Source organism: Spinacia oleracea, chromosome 6 (genome assembly GCF_020520425.1).
Source record: "Spinacia oleracea cultivar Varoflay chromosome 6, BTI_SOV_V1, whole genome shotgun sequence".
NCBI classification, from domain to species: Eukaryota; Viridiplantae; Streptophyta; class Magnoliopsida; order Caryophyllales; family Amaranthaceae; genus Spinacia; species Spinacia oleracea.
The window spans coordinates 118,632,698-118,658,801 of record NC_079492.1 but is presented as its reverse complement, the minus strand read 5'-3'; the positions used below and the strand labels follow the sequence as shown (position 1 = coordinate 118,658,801).

Here is a 26,104-nt window from a genome sequence, read left to right as displayed (position 1 = left end):
TAAAGTTGGTGGTACTTGAGATTGCCAATTTTAAGCGTATGATTTGTACTCAATTGTCACTAATCTGATCCGCCAAAATGGTCTTCAATGTTTTATGTTTTTGGGAGGAGGCATATGGGGCGGTTTCAGGTGACTCTTCTAAAAAAAAGCAATTAAAATAGAAAGAATACCGGCTTTCATCATCATCATCAATCTCATCACTAAATTAAATTCCCCATTCACATAATATCGTCACTTTTCTAGAAAACCCATTTATCCTAATACTACTTCCATTGAAATTTACTAGAAAAACACAAGCAAATATCCCCAATCCAAACACCCTATTTCTACTACCCCTAATAAGTTTACACTGAGCTGGATGTTCAATGTGCAATATAGTATCAACAATTTCATTCCACCTTGTAGAATGAATTGGGCCGTCAATGAAAATGTTGAAAATTGAATGAAATGAAGAAGACGTAGGTTGTTGAAATTAGTTGGTGAAGGATGACCGTTTAAGGCGGTTCCAAGTCAAAGGGGTGCATCTAAAGTAGATGGGGTATAAAGGTTGGATTATTAAATAATAATCGAAAGGTTGGATTAATTTTGGAAAATCGCTTAAAGGTTGGATTATTAAAAGTAATTATTCCTTATTTATTTTCTTTATTTTAATAAATTTATATTTTAATTAGTTTAGTTTCGACTTGTCTTTTTAACTTCCTTTTATCCACCTTCTATCTTTTCATTTATAATTCTCAATATCCTCACGTCTTTTTTTATTTTTACGTGGGTATTTTGTGTGCATATTCAAAGTTTTGGGGCACGACACACGAGTTTAAAATGTCTATTTGATTGCATTATGGTTCAAGAGAAGTCAACTTCGACTTTGTAGCAAGGCCAAACTCTATCCTGCAATACCCGCTCCTATTCTACACCACACTAAAGTGGATTTCTATTCCCACCATTAGCTACCATCTAATCTCCCTCCTTTTTCTCTAATTCACGCATATAAGAATTCAACGAAATTGGTATTACCGTTAGCGGTTCTACATATAAAACCTATATTGGTATTACCGTTAGCGGTTCTACATATAAAACCTATATTGGTGTTAGCGGTTCTCCACTGAGACTAAAAAGAAAATGAAGTTTGTACTCGGTCTTTAGTGGAAGTTACCACAGGACTTAGTTTTTAAACTCACAACATGAGAATAAATTTTGGTTTTAGCCGTTTTGTACGAAAATTGTTCCATTTTACATTAATGTTTTTCGGATATCTAATCCTAAATATCAGATCGAATCAGATCGGGTTAAACGGATCGAATGCTTTTGCACACCCCTGGTGCTGCTACCAATAATTACTATGGCTTTTTTCTTATCAGTAATTATAATTTGTGAATACTATAAATCAGTAAATCACAAGGCATAATTGATGGTAATTGATTTTAATTTCCCCTTTCTCAAATTATTTTCAATTATGCCAGGTGTAAATAAGCTACAACTCAAATTATCACAATCCGCTTATTTAAAAAATATTACTCTGTTTCTTATTTAATGAAAAACAAATGGTTTAAGGAATTACATGTGTGTAAGAAAAATAATAATTGTTGTGTACTTATATTGAAAATGTATAATATTTAATAGTTTTTTAAAGAAAAAGTACAAAATAAGTAAATGTGGGGATAATGGGTGGGAAAAAGCAAGTGTGCTTAAGAAAAAGCTATCACATTTCATATTTTTATTGTTCTTTTAACACAAATAGTGAAAAAAGTTTATAGCTTAAAATAGAAATAGATAAAGTTTTTTTTGAATCTCGATTAGGAAACATAAAATGTTTTAAGATACGAAGGGAGTAATCATCAAAATTAAGAAAAAACCTCGAGCTAGTACGGAATACACGATTACATGAGCAATATCTGGTCTAGTGACTCGATGAACTCCAAGTCTCAAGTGGCTTGTGTCAAAATGAACACAAATGACTTTTATTGGTGCCCTTTACAAGTAATTTGGTATTGTTACGATGACTATGTGTGATTATTGGTATACTAATACGAATTACATTGCTACTCCCTCCGTATTTATTTAAGAGATTCACTTGGCCGGGTACGGGTATTAATTACGAAGAAGAATTGAATGAAATAAAGTAATAAAACAAATGTGGTTGAGTATATATTTTAATAAGTAAAACAAGTGGGGACCATGTCATTTTAGGGGTTGGGAAATAGTGTGTAGTTATGAAATCATTTGTTTAATAGGGTGGTGGGACATATGATATATTTGATAGATTATTTAATTAGATGGTGAGGTTGATAAGTTACTAAAAATGACAAGTGTCTCTCTTAAATAAATATGGCCGGAAAAGACAAGTGTATCCCTTAAATAAATACACAAAGGGAGCACATAGTAACAACACGAGTCATTTGTCTTACTAGTTGTTGGATCGTGCGCTAGCGCGCACGATCACCCAGGGTATACAAAATTATTTTTGTAAAAATGTTACTTAAAAGCTAGGAACTTACAATTTATGGTAAATGCTAGAAATGATATGTTAAAGTTAGATGTTGGATTTACATGTAACAGGAAATAGAAACCATATGCGTTTTAATTGATAGTTCGAAAGTACAATATATAGGAAATTATACCCAAAGAAAACAATACATTTTGTATAGCAATGGAAGGGTGAAACCGTAAATGCTCTATTGTTAAGAATAAGACAAAATAAAACAAAGAAGGAAATGAGGGGCATGCACGTAAATGCACTATTAGGTGAATAATAATCAAAGTATGAAGCTTTATAAGTGTTAGGATTAATACCGACGTATTCTATGTTGGTAGTAAAGTGACCCGTGGGTTGTGGCCCATTGGTCAAATCCTCTTAACGTTTAAGTGTTTAACCATCCTCCTGGTCACTCTGGTCTATTATCAGACTCGCCACTGCTTTCCCGTTTCCCGCCATTCTCTCTCTCTTCTCCTTGTTCCCGCCGTCCATCTTCTTCGTGTTCATCGGTTTCACGATGTTGTGGGTAGACAAATACCGTCCCAAAAACCTAGACAAGGTTTTAGTTCACGAAGAAATTGCCGAAAATCTTAAAAAACTGGTAACTATTCACTCCCTATTTCCAATTTCTTTGTTTTTGCTGTCCGATTTTAGCCCATTAATCGCAAAAGATCTTTAATTACTGTTATTTTGTCAATTTAATTTGCTAATTTTTCAGGTAACTGAGCAAGATTGTCCACATTTGCTGTTTTATGGACCTCCTGGTTCCGGCAAGAAAACCCTAATTATGGCCCTTCTTAGGGAGATGTTTGGACCTAGTGCTGAAAAGGTATTTCTTTTTCTTCATTGGTTTTTTTGGTGCATTTAATTGTCACGGAGTTAATTAGCTGCTATCTATGTTACTATGTCACATAGACTCTAAGTGTCCGACATGACTGTTTTATGATTTCAGTTTTTCTTGTTTACGGGGATGATGAACTTTAACTGAGGATTTTGGTTTTGTTTTGAGATTTTCCTTGTTTTTTTTCCAGGTTAGGGTGGAGAACAAGGGATGGAAGGTTGATGTAAGTTTTTCTATGTTTCACTCACTGTTTCAATTCATGTGAAGTATATTGTATGTTTTGTGATGCCATTGCGTTAGTATTAGAAGCTATATTGTTGATTAAAATGTAGATTGTTATATAAAAATTCACAAACCTCAATCATTAGAACCATATTTTCTGGTTCAGGTCAGTGTTGGCACGTGACTGATACAAAGTATATGATTATTTGAATTTGAGGGAAGGGGGAGTGTAATGGAAGGAAAGGGAGGAAGATTAGGGACGAAAATACCTTGCCCACTGCCCATCTCCATTTTGGTTTTTTCTGGTATGGCTTTTCTTTTGATTGTAAAGGAAAAAACATACGGAAATTTATGCTTTACAATTTTGGATTTGAGTTTGCGTATGGTGTTGGTGGCATTTTCCTGAAACAATAGACTTCAGGCTGAATAAATATTTCCATATTTACAAGATTTCTGAATATTGAATGAGATCAAGGTTCTTGTGTAAAGGATTTATTCATCGCGTAGGCTCTATAATCAAATTGTGACCTCTTTATAGACTGTTTTGTTACTGCATCAGTAATAATTCGTTGTTAAAGCCATTAGCATATAGTGATATCCAAATTTACATATACAGGAACTTCACTAGCCAATATAAATGTTTTAAACCTCTGACTCCTTCAGAAATAATTAGAGAAGGGTTAAAAATTATAATCTAAACAAATGTCTTAAGTTTCTTGAATTATGATGATGTGTGAAAAATTTTCAATTGGGTAATTCACGGCACAATTGCTGCGCTGTATGATATGAAACCTGTGAGATGATGTCTTTGTGACATTGCAAATATGCTACAGTTACGGTGAAGTACGAACATAACCGCAGCCTCATTTTTTTTTTCCTATGCTTTAGATTGTTTTTATGCCTCATTTTTAACCCTTCGCTTTTGGGTCAATTGGATGGAAACAACCTCTTTGCAATTGCAGGGGTAAGGTTGCGTACGTTGGACACTTGGACCCCCCCTTACCCTGGTTCTTGCGGAGTTGCGGGAGCCTCTTTAAGGCAATGAGGTAATGATAATGATGAATAATGATGATGGTGGACTGCATCAAGGATCTTGCTTGACCGCCCTTTGACTCTTTTAGCAGACAAGTAGTTAGCACGAAATACGTTAGCGCAGAGCTAGGAACAAGCTTTTTAGGTCCCTAACTCCCTACCAATGCTAGTTTTTATAAGTAAACTTATCAGTGGATGAATGATTTTGAATATCTGTATTCAAATTTGTAAAGAACATGTGCCATTTCAAAATTGTAAAGAACAAAAAAAATTAACACTGACAATTTATTTTTACCCAGCCAACATTATTTGGATAAGTCACTCCGTTTTTGATGGTGGTGAAATCTGTTTTATGGGCAAAAGTTTGGAAGATAATAGTAACTAGTCTTATTTCTTACTGGAATTATATGAGCCGTCAAATGGATATTTAATGGCCTTTATGTATCTCTCTCCATTCTTCTTCCACTTTGAGCTAGAGAATCAGTAGCCAGAAGGCGTTGTCTTTTACTTCAAAGGATCACGTCTATTTTGATTTCATCTTTAACTCTTTCATCTATATCATGCAGGCTGGGACTAGAACAATTGAAATCGAACTGACTACCCTATCTAGCACACATCACGTGGAGCTGAATCCAAGTGATGCAGGATTTCAGGATAGATATATTGTTCAAGAGATAATTAAGGAGATGGCTAGGAATCGGCCAATCGATACTAAAGGAAAGCGAGGTTTCAAGGGTGAGAAGCTTTCCTATTATTCTCTCTGTTGATTGTATGCCCATATGTATGTGTTTACCAACCACTTGAAGCTGGCTTATTGTTCTGAATTTCTGATGGAAAAAGACGTATCTCGTGCTAATGTTTCCTGTAAAGAGAAGAAAAATTCTAGTACGGAATGTTTCTATGTTTGAGTTGTCCATAGCTATTCATAGGGTACTGTGCACTTCCCAACCTGTGCCTTGAGTTGAGGCTTCTGAGTATTCTCCATACATTACTTCTTTGACAAAGGATTTTTTGATTGAGCGTGTCATCTGGATCATGCCCCCCTCTCCCCTCCTCCATTTTGCCAGTAGATTGCAGTCTCCTTTCTGTAAGCTTATGCTCTGATCATAAGGATAATAAATCCTTGGTAGCTGACTTATTATGATTACTGAAGGGATACGACTCATACGACCCTTAAACACGCATCAGCTACTCATAGCTCTCTGAACTGCTGTGCTCACGGACAAATCAATCCGAGTCATTTTTGTTTATTAAGTTCTGGTAGAAACTTGATCTGACTGCTACTTGGACCAAAAACAATCCAGCGCGTGATACTTGTGTTTAGGATTTTATTCTGCAGAAACTCAAGTTAGATTTTGGAATTTGGACCTTGTAAGTTGAGAATTGACACATGTGATTATATAGCAAGCAAGCACATTGCTTTTTTTTATTCATCTACTTGCACCCAAATAAGTTTATCAACTAGGTACGTGTTGCAATTATTTATAAACATCCCAATTAGAAGCGTTGCAATTTTAAGGAAACAGAGGAACTATGTTTTTATTAGTTGGAAAAATTGATTTTTGTACACTGTTGGTTCAGGTAATTGTGAGTGAGCTTTATAATTTTCAGTAATAAGAAAGTGAAAATTCTAAGATTCATGGTTTGAACATGAAAGAGCTTGTGTAGGGAATTTTTTATCTTTATTTGTAACTTATTCTTTTGGGACCAAGGCTTTGTTGTTGTTGTTGTTGTTGTTGTTGTTGTATTTGTATACTTATTCTATGGGAATTTTAACTTATACACACAATTATGTAATTCACAATCTCCTTTCGTACTTTTGATTTTGTATTTTTTTTTTCCAGTTGGTAAACTTGGATTAATATGTAATCAACCTTTGTGTTAGAATAATGTTTTTTAATGCCTTGTTTCATCGAAACAATTTCATGGCACCAAAGAAAATCTTTTGGCATTATCTAAGTATTTCGATACAAATCCAATTGTTCCCTGATTAACAATTAAGTGTATTGTTTCGGATATCTTTTAACTTTTTTTAATCATTGGATTTAGACATTATCTGACAGTGTTAGTTTTTATTAGAATGTGAAACTTTATGAGATATCTCATTTACAAAAATTGTTCAACAAGGAAAAAATTAAAGTTCAAAGTTATTTAGTCAAACAAATTCTAAAGAGCATGTGAGAGTGCCTTGTAAAGTTGCAAAAGTACTGGACTATTTTATTCAAATGGCTTATATTGCTGGTTTCACTTTTCCTCTGAAAATGTTTTTCTCGAAAAAACATTATTAAACTCTTAACTCAACAGTGATATATATAGCTACTTGAATTTTGGGAATTTTTATTAAGAGATATTTAATGTTTTTGTTATTATTTACAATCATTTTTGTGGTGCCTTCATCAACAAATCTGTAATTTGTCTAACTAGTTACATGTTAAGCGTAATTATGTTTATGATCATGGTTTGAAGATTATTGTTTCTTTGTATTCCGAATTGTGAATATATGTGTTTATTTCGCAAACTAATTAATTTATAGATAAATTGAATAAAATTTGAAGTCTTCTAATATTTTGATTTATAATTGAATACAACTGTTAGATATGTCTTTCAATATATTGGACACCATTGTTCAGTGAAGAAGGGATATTATTTCTTTTCCTTGTTTGTTGCGGTTGCATTGGTAATGGGTGATTTTCTCATTCTATCTTTTATAAACTTTGATTCCTTCCCTTCCCCAGGAACGGGGAAAGGTATGAATAAGTTTAGGCTGCTGGTTGATCCATGTATATTTTCTGATGTGATAACATTTTATGATCTTGATTTCTATTGTTTTTCTCATCACAAAAAACAAGGAGATGTGTCTTACTTTTGGCTCATTGGTTAGCATTATGATTGTCTTTGTATTTTGCATTCTTGTGTTATTTGATTTTGTCCCAGAGGTAACATGTTTTCATTGATATTGAAAACAAATTGAGGATTAGTTGTTACCTGATGTTGGATCTTCCTTGAAACTCTGAATGGCTTTTGAACCACTTCCTTTATCTTTTTTTTTTTTTTTTGAAATTGTAGTCCTTGTGCTTAATGAAGTTGATAAACTCTCCAAAGAAGCTCAGCATTCATTGCGAAGAACTATGGAGAAGTATAGCTCATCCTGTCGGCTCATTCTGTGCTGCAACAGCTCTTCAAAGGTTACTGAAGCAGTTCGATCTCGCTGTCTCAATGTGCGAGTAAATGCACCCAATAACGACGAGGTAGCATTTTGTTTTGCTTTATGTATATTATCCTTTTTCCATTAGTTGGGGAAAATTGTTAATCAGTAATGAAAGCTATCTGCTTCAAATATATATAATCAGGACATATGCATTGCACCTTAAACATGTATTTCAGGGTGGGTGGGTTGTGTTGTCACTGCACTAGGACTATGTAGACCAACTTTACGTATTTGATCTTGGTATTTCCAATGGGATAAGTTTCACCTTGAAATGATTTGCGACATTTTTGGGTGGTTGGCCAATGACAAAATGTGTGAGCTCAAATTCTCTTTTGTGTCTTGGTGGGATATGAGTAATGTATTACGAGTATAAGCGACTTGTTATAGGGCGGGTTGTTGGTAGTAATTTTAAAGTATTGTATCATGTGCTTCATCTAACTTGACTGTGGCAAGCACTTATAAGCCATGTTCTGTTCTCTCAGAGGAATCTTTGCCCTCTACCTTGTCCACTTATCTTTTTCCTCCAATTCTAAAAATGATAGCGTATGAGTAATTTGGATGTGAGATGTGTCATGTAGACCAAACTTTTACATTATTTTTTTGTTCTTTAAAGTATCTATCTACTCTCTCCAGTCCTAAACAAATTTTGCACTCTGGTTTGGCATGGAAACTATAAAAACGCTGTTGAACTTGATCAAAAAATCTGATTGGAGGGAAAGAAAGAATGTAGCAGAAAGTGTTGGGATAGAGAAAAGGAAAAACACCTTTATTATAAAGTTTGCTAAAAATAGAAGCTTTAAAGTTTTTTGGAACATCCCAAAAAGGAAAATCTGACGTAATATGGGGACAAAGTATAAAACCACAATGGGGAGAAAAAATCTCAAGAATGGAAGGCAAGTTAATTATTTGTGAAAGCGTTTGTTTGATGCTTGGGCGTACAAATCATAGTGTCTCCCTGTTATGTCGACAATAGGACACTCTAGTATTAAATCCTTGGGGATTTGTCACTTGTTTATTGCAATGTCTTAAGGTTTCCATTTCTATGAATTCCAATAATCTTGTTAATCCTCGTCTAGAAGTTGATCACTTCATGTCGTGACCGTGAACTCGTGAAGACATTGTTGTGTTATCTGGTACTGACCATTTTCTACTTCTTGTGGCAAAATGCTTGGAGATTCTGTGGTGTTTGTGTGTAGAATAAAATGCAATTTTTTCGGGAATCGTTCTAACTAGTGACTGATTGTGGGATATAATTACTTATTTAGTATCTCTGAGCTAGTGCAGCAGGGACTTTAACAGTTATGCTGTAGGGGAAATTAAAAGGACGTTTGGGGTTCTGAAGACCCTTTCCTTTCTTTGTATTCTCTGTTGGCTGTTAATATACAAAAAAAATTGTTATTTATAAATAGGTTGTTTTCTACCTCTCCATCTAACTAAAGGAGCAGCTTATTGGCAGGGATGAGAGGGGGGGGGGGGGTCTTACTGACCCTACCTTTCATCTTATCTTATGTATCCAAAAGTCACATTTGATAGCTGTTGTAACTTTATCATATTTGTTCTGCTTGTGATATAGCAGATATAGAAGCCTTTTAAGTTTGAACGTATAGCTTAAAATTAGGATCAATCCTTTCAACAATCTTTTGTCACTTAGATGTCAGACACTCAGACCCTTACAGAAAGGAATTAAACGAAAAAAGGGTATTTGGAAAGAGATAAATGCTATCTATCCTAAAATACAAGTGTGGCTTAGAATGAGGATCCTCATTGCTTATGAAAGTGAAATTACTCTTACTGTTTTGATTTTTTATTGTCATGTTGTTTTGTGCTCACAAATACTCACAATTGCATCAAGTGTTCATGGAAAAAACTTGTTTCGCTCAGCCAGAAGGGTATATTTGATAGGGAAAAGAGGGATGCAATCCTTGGCTTTTTGTCGTTTCAAACTGAAGTTTATTGCTATTGACATTACATTAGTTATACGAAGGATAAGTTTTAGATATTGACATGTGAAACAATGCATGTGATTTAACCATAATTACCGATTCGCTAGTATGAAATTGGGTACGGGGTCGCAATTTGCTTCATAGTTTGCTAAGCTAGGGAAACAAAGTTCCACTTTCATGTTATAATTCGCCTTTTCGGTTCGCGGGTTCGTGGGGTGATTAGAGAATTAGGTAACACTGGATTTCACATATCTAGTTTTCTTTTGACATTTGGACAAAATATTTGTACAGATTGTCAAGGTACTGGAATTTATTGGGAAGAAAGAGAACTTGCAACTCCCTCCTGGGTTTTCTGCTCGTGTGGCTGTGAAATCCAATAGGAGCCTAAGAAGAGCAATACTACTATTTGAGGCTTGCCGTGTCCAACAGTTAAGTACCGCAACACTTTTGGACTTTTGGTGGCACACTGCAATTCACTTGAGTAATTAAATCAGTTCCTTGCCATATTATTTTCTTCCCTAATTAATTTCTTTTATATGGTTATAGGTATCCCTTTACGAATACCCAGGCTATACCCCCTATGGACTGGGAGGAATATGTCACTGAGATAGCATCTGATATCATGAAGGAGCAGAGCCCTAAAAGGTTATTCATCGAGAACACTATTTAATGTTTTGGCTCTGTAGATATTCCATGTAAACATGGTATTAGCTCCCTTTATCAATTTTATGTGACAGAACTATGTGGCCTGCTGCTGGAGTTTGGCTTAAATCAATGTAGTTACTAACTTACTACTAAGGATGAGATATTGGTATACATTGCAACGTATACTGAATAATTGGCTATTGTAGTAGTTTTGTAAGTATGGCTGAGCCACCTTATTCATTTTTTTGAATTTTAAAATCTGTGATTGGTAAAAAGTGAAGACGTCGGTCTTACACACACCCATACACGCAAAAACACACTCACATGTACACTTATATAGGACAGAGTAATATGTAACTGAAGAAAATACTATTGGAGCAATGGAGTACAAGCGTCCTTCACTAAGGAGAATTTCCAAATGAATAAGTGAATGATGTCCTATTGTGAATTTAACACACATATTACAGAATGGATTTTTGACGGGGAGGGACAGTAAATTGAAATTTCGTTACGAAACAGATGTTACGTGATTGATGACTTCTATTTAAATTCATGGCCAATTACCCTTGTAATATACTAAATCATCAGGCGGAAGAATAACAAAAGAAATTTAAGGATTAGTTTTTTGGATTATGTCCTCATTTGTATCTGCTAAATGTGTGTTCTTTATTGAGCGGCTGAAAGTAAGCTATGCATATGGTGGAGCCAGGATTTTAGTAGAATATACAGTCCATTTTGTTCTACCTGGGTTCAATCTATATCGTGTGTTTTACCCAGGCTGGGCTGCGTCGTCATGGGTAGAGCAGTGGAAAGTGGTTAGTATGGAGCAGTGTATAGTCTTTGGTTAATGGCTATTGTGTTCTTTGTTGTGCTCATATGATGTACCATCAATTCTTCTTTAGTATACTGTAAACTTAAATTATCAATGCCAACATTATCCCAATGTCTATAGCAAAGAGGCTTTAACCCATGCAGGGTAAGTGGAGACCAGTGATTCAGCCTTACCCCATGATAGCAGATAGGTTATTTCTAATTGATTATTGATATAAGATTGCAACAACTCTAAGGTACTTTATTACAAGGAAGAAGCGTTGGGTCGTTTCAATGAGCCATTTTGATCGAGACCATAACAATCTCAAACCAGAAAATACCGAATCTTGTGGCCTTGTCGGAAATACACACATCTATCTGGTTGAATACATACTTTGTTCATGAAATCCGGCAGAATGAGTAAAAATAAATCTCATTAGAATTATCTGCAACCCCTTTTGTTGGACTGGGAAAACTTGGGTTTTTTGTTTTTGTTTTTTGGAAACAGTGCAGGGGTTAATGTATTTTTCCTCAACTCAGTGATCCGCCTGTGAGGAATCTGTTGTATTCCGTCTTGCTTCTTTCTTTCTGTACTTAAACCATTATGTTACTGCAATTTGTTTGGAATTACACATCATGTTGTGTGAATCATTATTCTATTATTTTATCTTGCAGGCTCTTCCAAGTTCGAGGGAAGTTCTATGAGCTACTCGTTAACTGTATACCTCCAGAAATTGTACTGAAGGTAGGCGATTGTGAAATCTTCACTGTTATTATCCTTCCTCCCCTTGACCGTGACATTTCCTTCTCCCGTTCAATGAATTTCAGAGGCTTCTTTCTGAGTTACTGAAGAAACTAGATGCAGAATTGAAGCATGAAGTTTGCCATTGGGCTGCCTATTATGTAAGTTTCGGCACTTCATGTACTGATTTGTGTCTTTTCCGTTAATTGCCTGGTATAATATTTTTCTGATGTGATATCTGCATTTAGATACCTGTTTATATGGCAACTTATTTTTGTTTTTCACGTGGCATATTCCCAAGGCCTATGGTTATTAACAAAACTATTTAGGTATATTCCCTTTTATGCATGACACCTCTCATCAAAATGTTAATTATTCACAATGTTTAAGTGAAACGTCGTGTCGTCTGTCCTATGGTTATTGACAAAAATATTTGAGCATTCCCAAGACCTTTTTCTTGAGTTCACAAGATCACAAAGCTCCATCCTCTCAGATTTACAACCTATAATATCTGACGTGCCCTGTCCCCTTGAGTTGTTTATAATAGTGCCTCACTTATCTCATCAAACATGTGGCCTGAACAAGTCAGTTACTCAGGTGAACGTAGTGGAATTGTATTAATGGTGAGGATAGTGGGGTGGTCAGTGGAAAACTTCAAATCGAATGCTTTGCCTGGAAGCTGCGATTCTGTGTTGGTTCTTTAAAAGAAATGCACGCGAAAGGGTCGTTTGCATAAGTCTGGACATGTATGAAGTTCAGGAAAGTCTTTATTGATAATAAAGATTGGAATGCTCAAGGTTCTGATTACAGTAATGGAAGTGATAATTGCTGTCTGATTCTAGCCATGAAAGGGAAGATTGCTCTCTGTATGAGTGTTTTGATGAAGATGGCCTACTCTTGGGGAAGCTTAGACTGTCCCAACTGGTTGATTGCTAGATGTCTAATTAACCAATGAGGATAGACTAGGTTCTATTCAAATGCCAGATGTGGGCTTTGATGTTGATCAAAAAGCAGGTGATCTTAGTGAAAAATCATGTCTATTTAGAACAGTAAACAGCCTCACAAAGGTTAAAATATTTAGCTTCTCCCCTTGGGTTGGTTTTAACAGTGTATCACTTGGAAGCAAAGGGACTGATGTTTAAGACATCAAATATGTTGGAACTTGAATCTGTGCTGTGTTCCTTCTACGAGGAGTAAGTCAAGATCTGCAGCCCGAGGTTACTCTAGGGAAAATAAATTCGAATAGAGGTTTAGAAATTTTGAAGGTCACTGTTAAGTATGAGTCGATGGTCTGAGAATGGTTTTATATATAGGTGATGATTTGGTTTTTTCTTTGGTAGGTGTCTACTTTGAGGACATCTTGTCCTCTGGCTGATTTTCTTCACTTGTCACTTCCAATAAAGTTCCATCTTATCTGAAATAAAGAATTAGATGAATAGGTCATTGGCGTCATCAAATTCAGAAGCCACTAACAATCAACATGAAACTAAATTATAAGCGGGGAAGCACTTTCTGTGGCCATGAACTTCAAAATCTGAAGTCCATTTTAATAGGCAACCTTGCTGACGATATGCTTCTGATATTTTGAATGTTGATTTCCTTTTTCATTTTCGATACTTGTGTTGCACATTGTTGTGAGGCATTTGGATTGTGTATTGGGCATGCATGTGATGTATCTTGATGAAGCTAATGAAACCTGAATCAATGAGAAAGAGGAAGTTCGGTTTGTAAGTGGATCGGATCTCATTGATCAAATGTGAGTGGTGCTTATTTCATCTCTAATGAGTCAAAAGTTTCTGTTAAGTGCCCTGTTCCTTGTATCTCTTCTACCTTAGGCAAGAACCTAGGTGTTCACCAGAAATGTGATGAGAGCTATTGCATGTAATTTCCTACTTGTTAAACTTTATGTTGAACATGCATGATACGATGTTAGTCTGGATGAATTTGAGACTCAAGGTCTTAACATGGTTTGAACACTTAGAACCGTGTTCTAACCTTGTTTACTTTCCATCCTCAAGAGTTCCTCTTTCTTTTTTATCGTTCTGAAGAGCACATATTTTCCTTTTCTGCAGGAGCACCGGATGCGTCTTGGGCAGAAAGCCATATTCCATCTTGAAGGTATGGTATAATTTAGATCGACACTATATTTGATTTTAGTTACCTATTCATTCCTTTAATTTTGTTTCTTTCTAGAAAATAATAAACCCCTTTACTATCTACAGTACTACACATTAATTTTTACACTTATTGTTTGCTTGGGAGTTAAGGCACTAAGACTCTAAGAGAGATAGTGTGAAGGAATCATGAATGTTGCCAAGAGTTTATGTAACTTTTGTGGGCTGTTTGGTTGAATTTCTGGTTTGGTAATATAAAAATGCGGGATGAAATTTGGTCCTATAACTCTCCCTCCTGTTTGATATCGACTCCACATTCCAGCAATTAAAACTTAAAAGCAAAAAGGAAAACAAATGGAAGCTGTTACTTCAAGTTTGAGTCCCTCCTCTGAACTACGAATACCACCACTCAACTTACTGGACGAGCTTATGGTCTTATGCCTCCCTTGTAGACCATCAAACAACCCATACTTCCTATCACCCTAATAACTGCTTTTTCACCCCTCCTGATCAGTGCGGAAGCGCCTCTTCTTCTCTATGATGTCCCCTTCCTGATCAATGCTGCAGATCCCCCTCTTCTCACAATCAGACTCCTGCCTCTTTACTGAGCAACTTACTTGACGGTCATTAACTATATGTCTCCATTGCATCCTTCACTCACCAAAGCCCCCCAAACAAAGACACACGCACAGTAGAAACTAAGATTTAACCCTTTTGGTCATATTTAATTTCCAATGTTCTGGTCTAGACTTCTGGATCCCCCCTCCAATATTGATTATCAATGAGCCCGATATAGATATCACATTCTCTTTATGATGGCAGCAAAGAATGGAAGAAGTGTGTCGTTGTCCTCAAAAGTATCCTCTCTGTTGTGTCCTTGTACACTACAATGACCTCGATTCCCCGATCCGTGACAATAAGACTTTCAAGAACCATTATCAGCAGCACTAACCGTGAATGAAACCATGTCCTTTTGGTTGTCTCGTAAATTTAAATGAAACTGATGATATAAGATGTCATCTTCAACTCATTCCCTATACCAAAAGTGAACCAAACAAGACCTTGCTGTAGGTTCTGTGGAAGTTATGTATGCTATCAGAACTTTACTGAAATTCTCCTCCATGAATAACTTCCAACAATAACTTCCCTGAAATATGAATATGTTGTTACCTGGAGGTAGTAAAAACTATTAACTTTTTATGTCTTGGAATTACAGTTTTGATCTGATTTTCCTCTTGAAAATGTGCAGCGTTTGTGGCCAAGTTTATGAGCATTTACAAGGGTTTCCTTATTGCAACTTTTGGGTGAAGCCCAAACTGGGTTTCTCTGGTTATCTGTGCTCCTATGTATGCAACAAATTGCGACAGCTAGCTGAAGTTTTTGCCCGCCTACTGGTCTGAAATCGCCCTCCTATGAAGACTGTAAACCTTCTATTTTCCTGTTTCTCACCCTGTTATTGCGGCTGTTTTGTGAGAAAAGGAAAAAGAATAGTGTGCTCCTATTAATGCAACAAATTAGATGATAATGTATATTTGTAGCATATTTTGGCGGTAGTTTGGTCTGCGGATCATATGAAACATGGCAGCCGTTTGCAAATTTCATATCTTTGTTAAACGCATTGGCACTGTTTAAATGAAGGCTTATTCATCGGCTACCAAAAACATGTGAAAATTATCTAAATACCACTGAATTCTTGTAAAAATGTTATGTTTGTAGAAAACTCTAAATTGAATCCATGCCTAAATGCAACAAAAACACTTGATTTATTCCAACAAAGACGGCATTGTAGAGTACATAACAGTATATCAGGGATTTCTTATTTGTTATTTTATTACATAATTGGTTGCTCAATCTCGAAAATGTGACAGACAATTTCTAATCTTGGTAAAATCCTGATTAGACGCAGACTATGATGGACATTATACTTGGAAGTGGGATGATGTTGATGTCAGTGAAGCCTACTTTCTTCAACAATTCCATCCATTCATTCTCAGTCCTCGCTTTGCCACCATTGAAATTTGTCATCATCAAAAGATCAAGTGAAATGGCTACATCATCGAACATCTCATATCGATCTGGATGAAGAATAATTTCAGCAATAATCACCTTTCCTTTCTTCTCAGCAACTGCTTTTCTACACTTCTTTAGGATCGTTATGCATTCCTCATCCGGCCAATCAATTAGAACAGACTGCATTGCATAAGATTAAGTAGAAATTTAGCAGAGCATATATCATACAGAGTATTAAATGTTGACTGTTCTCTTCACCTTATTGCTTACTTCCTATTAGATTAGACCAAACCAGAAAAAATAAAAAGCAATCACAGAAAACATTCATATCATACCAGACTATATCGGACCAGATCAGACTCAGGCTAGACCGGATTAGACTCAGACTACACCAGACTAGACGACAACAAAAATTAGAAAAATTCGGACCAGATCAGGTGAAAAAAGCAAGACCTGACAAATAAAACGCAGAAAGTACCTTGATGAAAACATTATCTGCAGAAGGTACCTCCTTAAACATGTCACCACCAACATGGATGACACCAGGGTATTGAGGAGCATTTGCAAAAGCATTAGGCTTATCAAAGTTAATACCCTTAATATGAGGGTAAACCTCAACAATCTTGGACACTACCTTACCAAGGGCACCCCCAACATCAACAAGAGTACCTTCCAACTTACTAAATCCATCCTTATACCCTTCAATGATACTATCTAGCACAGGTTTAGTCCCAGAAGCCATGCCATCATTAAACAATTTATTGAATTCAGGATTACTAGATGCCATATCCCAAAAGGATTCACCATGAGCCATCTCAAAAGCGGTTCCATTCTCCTTTATCGAAGGGCTAATTTGGTACCAAGCAGTTGTCATTGTAGGGTGGGTGAAGGTGAGGAGAACAGGAGCAAGGCTTAATTCCTGGTCATGTATAAGCCACTTTGAGGTACTGGTTAGACCATACAGGGCCGTGGGTTCGGCTGATGAACTGAAGATTTTCTTTCGGACTAGCATTCGCATGATACGTTCAAGGTTTGTGATATTAATGGAGGGAGATGAGTCTATTTTCGAGGCGATTTGGGATAGGCTCATTGGTTGGCCATTGGAGTGTATGATATCTGCAATTCGGAGTTCAACTGCAGATCTTAGAACAAGGCTTTCTGTGAAGGCAAATACATGTTTGTATACTTCAGATAGGCCTTGCAGGAGCTCAGCATTCTCAGTAACATTGCCCATTATTTTTGTAGTTATTCTTTGTTTAGGACTTTAAGTTGTTCTGGATTGATTATAAACATGTATGCAGGAATTTATTTATAGGGGAAATTGAAATGGACTTTTCAAACATACAGTAGATATTTATATAATTGTATGTGACAAAATTTCATAGTTTTGTCCCAAAATGAAGCGTTCGAGTGACTTTACTCATGACATAAGTATTTAAGGTGAAATGAAGAGTCTGAATAACATAGATGACAGGAAACCTAGCAAAACTTCAATCACTTGTGTTTTTAAAAAGGGGAAACATTGTCTTGTTAATTACTGTTAAGAATGGGGTAGCAAATCAGATCTCCACTAGCTAGCAAGTTGCATCACACTTTAATTACAGAAGCAGAGCTTTTCTATTTTGTTGTTCAGGGTTCTTTTTGGATTAAAATCTTACTCCGTATCTATTTACGTATCATTTGTGTGTCAATTTCTCTTATTGATCGATATTAACGTAATTTTTTAGTTAGAAAATAAAAAGTGGTCAATTAATTACAAATCTCAACCAACAAGAGGAAGCTGCACACAAATATAACAAATTGCGAGAAAGAAGATGCAGACTAGTTCGCTTTAACGTTAAACTAGCTTGTGCCCGTGCTAGTGCACGGGATTTCTATAAAATTAGGAAGCTAAGAAAAGAGTGAATCGGATATGATAAATAAAGTTTTTAACGGTGTTAGATAATTAAAAACGTTGGTAGATACCTAAGACAACATGTCATATTCTAATAAAGTAACGTATTATATGGTCATTGGTAATTGACTTCACTAGGTTCTTCATTTCAAAATTGATTAACTGTATTTTAGCTAGTTTAAAAATATACTTATAGGGATGATTATATTGATGATAGTTTATTTTTTAAAAAGAAATATTTTCTTATTACTAATTGACCATATATTTACATATATTTACGTGTCATTTTATTGTTTAAGATGTGAATATAACTATATTTTGATTGATTACTTATACTAAGGGGGCATTCGGTTTGAGGCCTTCAGGAAATGGTAGGAGAATCGACCCACCCGTGGCCTCTTTGTTTTGTTAACTCAAATCTATCATTCCCTTTTACCTCTTCTTTCCCTGAAAGTTGTCTACACGATTCTCCACCCCATAGGTTTTTCAATTCAATTAATTTAATTTCCATAGCCATTCGCACCTTGTACCACCAACCACTTTCCCTTTTCCCCCTCTACTTCAAGGCCACCTTAATCGTCAATAACCAACACCTTGACCTTTTATACTAACGCACCATCGCTCGACAAACCCACCCTAGCCAGCAGAACCACACACATATCTTTATGATCCTCTATCCCTAAACACTTGCACTGACACACTCAACTACCAAAAATTTTCCCCACCACCGACGAAAATCAATCAACCAATCTAAATGCAATCAAAATCTCACCAGCATGGATGAAAATTGTCAAATCTCAACCACAACCCAAGAAACACCCCCCTTAAAAGCCCATGAAAACTACTCTTTAAAATTTCCCATCCACCACGAAATCACCCACCCACCATCCTGCCTGAAAAGTAAAAAGTCACAAAAGGACCATGAGTATTGAAAATGTTTAATGTTTTTAATTGATTTTTAGTACATATTTGATTGGATAAGGCCAGAATTCAAACTGAACACCAATTAGGTCTTAGTGATACATGTGAATGGAATATTGTATTGAATATTTGATATTTTTTTAAAAAAACTTTTTTGTAGATTGTTTTTCAAAACAAAGCACAATTATAATTGTTTTTATTAGACTTTAATGATAACCATAATACGGAGTACCTCTTTTGTTACACCGAACTTGCAGTTTAATTCTAAGAAACTCAAGATTAACAATAATGTTGTATTTAATGACTTCGATTAAGAATATTAGAATTACGTCATAAACATTTGTATTTTCATCTAGAATCATGTCAACATTTCGATCTTAATAGGATGCGAAATGGAAACATGCTTTGAATATTGAAAAGAAATTTTAATTGCCTTTGATTAGCACAAGTTATTATTTATTTATTTATTATTATTTTATTTGTATTTTTATCCCATTTAGTGGCTAAAGAATTTACTACTTTTTTTGTCAATAGTTTTATTTTCTTTTTATGTGTAGTTGACTTCATGTATAATAAACTTATAGTATAAAGGTTTTCTATGTGAATAAACGTAATTTAGGGAATTAATGGTGATGACGTGGAATAGTTATGGGTTGAGAGTTGGGGTTTTGAAGGCTCTCATTACCCAACACTTTACTTTAATAATATAGATGTGCACCAAGAAACCGCGAAGGCTCACAACCCTTCTCCTTCCCTTAAGTACAAAAATATGGTATGAAACTTTTATTACAAATTCTTAAATACACCGGATGGTGTTTTTATGACTTTTGTGCGACAATTTGGATTATATACCGGGTGCACGGTGCTTGTCGTGCACCTCGGTGAATATTTATTCAGGATCTAATGAATATGGAGAAGGATTTCAATGCACACGTACAATTGGAACATTATATTATATGTTCTTTGGAATTTGAACTATTTGTTCATTTACATTTACAATTTGTTCTTTGTGCACGAGCGATATGTTCATTTGAAAACAATTGTGCACACGAGTATATAAACCATATTTTCAGCTCATATTGTAACACCCCGACAATTCTCTCTTTTCTAAAATAACCTTTTAATATAAAACATAGAGAATTATCAAGGCATTATCGCCCGTGTGAAAACGTTACGGCTTATTCAGAATTTTGCAGCGGAAAACATAAAACTAACTTTTAGGTTCATAAATAATCTATTACATATTAGGTCCAAACCAATTAACTGAATTAAGGAAATACGAATAGTACGACAAATTTCAAATCCAAGTTAACAAATTAAATCACTTAATTAAACGAATAGAACTACAAGCTCTCTAATCCCGATCCCAATGATGCATCATCTTCAAACCTGTAGATGGGCAACGCTTATTGGTCCTTAGAGACTGCTCACCAAAGATGGGTCATCACAGGATCAATAAGGCATAGCCATGATCAACACACACAAACAAAGCACGTAATCAGCAAAGCTGAGTACTACATACTAAAACAACAACAATCCTAGCATGATACTATCAAACCAACAACCCTAACATGATACTAATAAATATAAGGAAAGACAGACAAAACATAATAAATTGACGATTATACTTGACTAGACTAAGCTAGGCTTAATAACCATAATATTATTTTAGTTGAAATAGACAATGGACCGAGTTGACCATCCAGAAGTCTTCACTAAGGAAGACGAGGTACGGGCGCGACTCCGTAACCTCAGTGACCTGCGATATCGAGGAACGTTTAAATAAAAATAGGACACGGTGATCAATCCGGTCCCAGAAAAGGCCATGGGCTACCACCATGAACCCCAACTCCTGTTTGTCCGTCACTTCAGACGTGCACAATCTAAAGCTATTGCTATTCAGTTTCACTTTACATGACTTACAAATTGAGATTCCGTTATGACTCAACCATTACATAAGACAGACAATTCACATTTGTTCACAACTGTTTTTATCTTGGAATTAAGTAAGTGATCATAAAAGCATCAATCAAGACTCATTCCAACTTAACCAACCTTTCCTTTAACCATGAGCAACCCTGTATATGGGCATAAAGTTTCAACTTACTAAACAAGGTCCTCCGCCCTTATAAAGTAGTGAAAAGATAGAAAGGGAACAACAACCAATTGATCCAACCCAATCATATAGAATAATCTAGTGTTCCCAACCAACATGTTTGTATCAAACATCCATACTAACATGTTACAGTTCTTATAGTGCAAAATAAGTTCAATAAGTTTGTCCAACAGTATTAAACATGCACATTCAATATAACCCAGTTCGTCCATAATATCAACATCACCAAGTTCAACAACAATATCAACATAACCAAGTTCAACAACAAGATTCAACATGGTTTCAACAATTAGCACACGTTCCAAGCACACAGGTATGTACGTACCTTGTGTAAACAAACTGATAGGCCACTTTAACACTTTCAAAAGTCGCCCACAAAGAATTCTCCGCCTAAAACAATCAAGAAACGTACCTAAATCAATTCCTAATCATTGGAAACCATAACAAAGCATTCTAAATGCATCCTAAACATATTTAGAACATTTCCCAATATCAAAACTTAAACCTTTGATTTCCTATCATCATAATTATTAAATTAGTGATTGAAATTCGTTGAAAACTCTTTGCAAACATCGTACTTTAAATTTTCAGAAACATAACTAATTTCAACTATTCCAAAACATAATTAACATTCTTAAGATCATAAAAATAATAGCTTTAATAATGTATAATCATTCTATTATGATTTTAGAACATTAAAACCTTAAAAATCCATGCTTTAATAATTAAATTCCTTATTTCAATTCAACTATGTAATCTGAAAATTAAATTATCAATTAAGCATAATGTAAAATCTGAAAATCTAACTTAATCATAAAAACTTATAATTTATATTCACGAAACATGAATTAAGTTAATAAAACTTCATTAAAACCCTAATTTAAACGTAATTAACAAATCTGAAAATAATTAAATTAATTTCGACAACATATAATCTAAAAATTAGTAATTAAATCATAAAAACCATAAATTTATTCAATCAAAACATAAATTAAATTGATAAAATATAATTAAAACATTTAATTACTTAGGGTTTAAGAAATAACCAAAAGAGAGAAGGAAAGAAGGCTGGCCGGAGGTGGTTCAGCGGCGCGGCGGCGCGGCGGCAATGGGGCGGTGGTGCGCGCGGCAATGGGGCGGTGGTGCGCGCGGTGGTGGCTGCCGCAACAACATAACACGAGTGAGGAGGATGAATAAACAACAAGGGAAAGGGGAACGAAAGGGAACAAAAGAAAACGAAAGGGAAGAGGAAGAGGTATCGACGGAGGACGGCTGGTGGCAGAGCCGCACACGATGGTGCGTGGCTGGGCGTAGTGACGAATGTTGGTGGTCCTCGGTGGTGGTTGTGCGAAAAACGAAAGCCACAATTAAGGGGAGAGGAGGAGTGATAAACGGAAAGGGAGATCGAAGAAGAAACAGAGGGGAGAGGAGAGTTACCGACGGCGGCGTGCAGGTGGAAGGGTGGTCGCGGCGGCGGCTGTTGATGGTGGTTGACGCAGGCGGAGAGGGGGCTGCAAGGAGGAGAGGGAGGAGGTTGGTTTCACGTGAAGGAGGAGGAATAAGGAGGGTTTGGGATTTGAGTTTTACGTGAAGTAAAAACAAGGAGAGGGTTATGGGTTTACTTGGTAGTTTATTTAACTTGGGCTTTACTACTTGGGCTAGGATTAAGATTTAGTTTGTTGAATCCAAAATGGTTAGGATTGCTTCCTAATTTCAATCGAACGGAATTTCGTAATTCGAATTCGTTTTAACTTAAAATTCTAAAATCATTTTCAATTTCGTAAATCGTTGAAAATATTAAAATGTAATAAATAAATATACGTTAATTATATTATTTATTTCCAAAATTCGTAAATTCTTATTTAAATATATTAAATATACGTTAAAATATATAAATGAAATGTATAAAATTACGGGGGATTACAATCTACCCCTCTTAAAAGAAGTTTCGTCCCGAAACTTGACACGAAAATTCACATATCTTTCCAAACTTTTCAACTTATTCTTATTGTAGAAGTACTTTGTGCCACTCTTGTGTACTCTTTTGCCAACTTAAAGTTGCTTGTGTTATTCATGAACACCTTTTTCTTATGCGGAGAATCTATTTACTTTGCATCAACATGTATAAGTTGCTAAAAATGAGCGTAAAATGCATAAAATTGCTATAAAAATAGGTAAAAAGCGCGAATTTCTATCGCATTCTACCCCTCTTAAAGAAAACGAGTTACGCCCCCGTAACTCATTTCAGGGAATTCTATCCCCAATACAATATTTCCCCTAAAATCATTCCAGCAAGTAGGACTCCTACAATTCTTTCCATACAACGCCTTAAAAGGTGTAATCTTAATTCTCGCATGGTAACTATTGTTGCGCGAAAATTCAATCAAATCTAGATGGTTTAGCAACTGCCCTTTAAAGTCAATAGCACAGGCTCTCAACATATCTTCCATGGTTTGGTTAGTCCTCTCAGGCTGACCATCGATTGCAGGGTGGAAAGCAATACTCATTTTCAATGTCGTCCCCAAGATTCAACTGGACCTTACTGCCAAAATTTCAAACTTTTGTGCTCGGCAAGGATCTTACATGTTTCCCTATAAAGGTAATGTCTCCAAATATTCACAGATAACACAATAGCAGTTAGCTTTAGGTCATGGGTAGGGTAATTAGCCTTATAAGGTTTCAATTGATGCGACAACAGGTGCGAAGGTTACACGCTCCTTTAAAACCTAGAAAGCTTTTTCACATTTCTCACTTCACTTGAATTTCGATTCTTTTTTCAACAAGTTGGTCATTGGTTTTGCTTTCTTCGAAAAGTCTTTCACAACTTCCTATAATAGTCGTCTAGGCTTAGAGAACTTCAAATATCGGACACGTTCTTTGGAGTAGGTCACTCAGTCACAACTTGAATCTTAGTAGGATCTACAGAAACGCTTTCTGCTCACTTTTTTTTTTTACCGAACCTCATCACGTCTTTCATGGATGTATAACTCTTGGGATTAACTCTTAGCTCTTTCACCAATTCGTATATTTCCCATCTTTTCAAGACAACAAATGATTTCTAACGATCCTGGACCACTCGAATCTTCTCTTAATTTTATTCCCTTAAGTAACGTAGTTTTTAATCAATTTAGTCTTCACTTTTCCGTCGGTGTCACTTATACACACGTGACTTCAAGATTTGTATACTTCATTCACATAACACTAGATTCTTTCTAAGAGTCTCCAAAACAATCCTCAAGTGTTTGTCATGCTCTTTCTCATTCCTTGGATAAATCAGGATATCATCAATATAATAACGAACTTAATTCGGAATTCGTGGAAAATCTTATTCATCAAATCCATAATTATGGCAGGTGCATTGCTTAACCCAAAAGACATTATTCTAAACCCATAATGACAATAACGAGTCCTAATGAGGTCTTAGGCCCTTAACAGCTATCCTTAATTGGTGATACTTCAAACACAACTCAGTCTTCGAGAACACACTCGCCTAATTCAATTGATCCAATATGTCATCTATCCTAGGCAAAGGGTACTTGTTCTTGATGGTGTTTAGCTCCCTAAAATCGATGCATAATTCCATACTCTTATCTTTCTCCTTAACAAACAACACAGGATCTCCCCACGGTGATGCACTAGGCCTAATATGCCCCTTAACAAAACAACTCTTGCAATTCTGTCTTAATTTGCTCATTTTGAGAGGTGTCATTCTATATGGTGCTTTAGTTATAGGTGTCGTTCCAGGAACTAAGTTTATAGTGAACTCAAAGGCTCCAACAGGTAACATACTTGCAATTTCACTCGGAAACACATCAATGAATCCACTCACAATGGCAACATCCTTGATTTCCACTCCAACTTCTTTACCCACTTCTAACACACTGCAGAAAAATAGTTCACACTCCTTATTCATCAAGTCCTCACTTGCATTACAGAAAAAACTAAAGGTTTTTGGACTTCTCAAAACATCTATACGAGGTCAATCTTCCAATATGGTTCCTTAAATTTACTTTCTGAATTTCACAGTACGTCTATCTTAGCCTTGTACAAATTTAGCCAATCCCATCACGAGGTTTATCAATTATTGTGCCTTTTGCTTTCTCATTAAAGGAGTATCCTTAAGGCAGTAACAACGAAGCCCAATTGAATCTCTCAATAGCGCTAAGTCTAACCCCATTTTCTCTCCACCACAAATCAGCCTCATCTTCCAAGTACAGTACAACTTGACCCACTCTCCTGTTCTCAAGACAGTTCACATCCCCAAACAGTTTCTCAAACTCTCTAACCCAGTTCTCTAAAAAGGTAGGATCAGCTTGCTTCTTAAAGTATGGTGGCTTAACTTTGGTTAGTCTCTCAAACATGTCCCCAGTAGAATCAGGACGCTCAGTTCTCTCTTCAGCCAGTCTTCCCGCCAAAAGGCGAATAGTAGCAACTAACTCACTATTGCTTGACATTCTAGTGTGCGACCTAAAATAACTCATATGTCCCCTCTACGAAAGAAATTTAGATTTGATCATAGAAATCGCATCAACAAACACTTATTCAAGAATGTACACCAATAATAGAGCAATCATCGTCACTCATTCAAGAAAATATCTCCATCAAGGACATACAATTTGAAAACCAATGAATGGAAGTTCAATCACAACAAATAAGTAATAATATTCCCATTCGGGTGCCCAAAATAAACTCATGATCATTTGGATTATCAATAATCTAACTCTATTCCTCAAAAGAATGTTAATAACAATTTCTAAACCATAATAACGCACTTGTCCTCAAATTAACATAAAAGTTCTATGACACAAACATAAACTATTGTTGGCGAATAATGGAATTCTCAAACTGGAAATGAATACTTTAACTTCTATTGCTAACTCTATAAAGGTTTATTACATCCTTGAAAATAATAAAGAACATTTCAAACTTCAATAAACTTTAACTTTAAACTGTTGTAGCTTCGCTACTTATTCTTTAAAACATAAAAGAGCTAATTAACTATTTATGACTTCAAAATATTTGTGGCCTCTTGCCTATCCATTGCTCCTGAAACTTGCGGAGTGAAATTTAGATCTCAAAATCATCAAACTCTTCTCCAGGGTCTTCATCTTCTTCCATATCTTTATCTTGATT

The 26,104-nt window shown here is 35.6% G+C and overlaps 2 protein-coding genes and 1 long non-coding RNA gene across 3 annotated transcripts; 1 reads left to right on the top strand and 2 right to left on the bottom strand.

Moving 5' to 3' along the window:
• Positions 1–2,880: 2,880 nt before the first annotated feature.
• Positions 2,881–15,691, top strand: LOC110804756 (replication factor C subunit 3). The gene is made up of 11 exons (XM_022010360.2): positions 2,881–3,074; positions 3,192–3,302; positions 3,505–3,537; positions 5,135–5,303; positions 7,635–7,816; positions 10,011–10,147; positions 10,266–10,364; positions 11,850–11,919; positions 12,003–12,077; positions 13,989–14,034; positions 15,280–15,691. The coding sequence occupies exons 1-11, from the start codon at positions 2,991–2,993 to the stop codon at positions 15,336–15,338; spliced, it is 1,065 nt and encodes a 354-aa protein (XP_021866052.1). The 5' UTR covers positions 2,881–2,990; the 3' UTR covers positions 15,339–15,691.
• An 83-nt stretch (positions 15,692–15,774) lies between these two features.
• On the bottom strand, positions 15,775–17,432 carry LOC110804757 (desmethylxanthohumol 6'-O-methyltransferase). The gene is made up of 2 exons (XM_022010362.2): positions 16,519–17,432; positions 15,775–16,220 (listed from the first exon to the last, which is right to left on the bottom strand). Exons 1-2 carry the CDS (start codon positions 17,272–17,274, stop codon positions 15,927–15,929), a joined length of 1,050 nt encoding a protein of 349 aa, XP_021866054.1. The 5' UTR covers positions 17,275–17,432; the 3' UTR covers positions 15,775–15,926.
• A 2,572-nt stretch (positions 17,433–20,004) lies between these two features.
• Positions 20,005–22,839, bottom strand: LOC110804758 (uncharacterized). Its single transcript, XR_002537823.2, has 4 exons — positions 22,409–22,839; positions 22,018–22,129; positions 21,297–21,361; positions 20,005–20,278 (listed from the first exon to the last, which is right to left on the bottom strand). It is a non-coding gene; the product is annotated as an uncharacterized lncRNA (long non-coding RNA).
• Between the last annotated feature and the right edge of the window lie 3,265 nt (positions 22,840–26,104).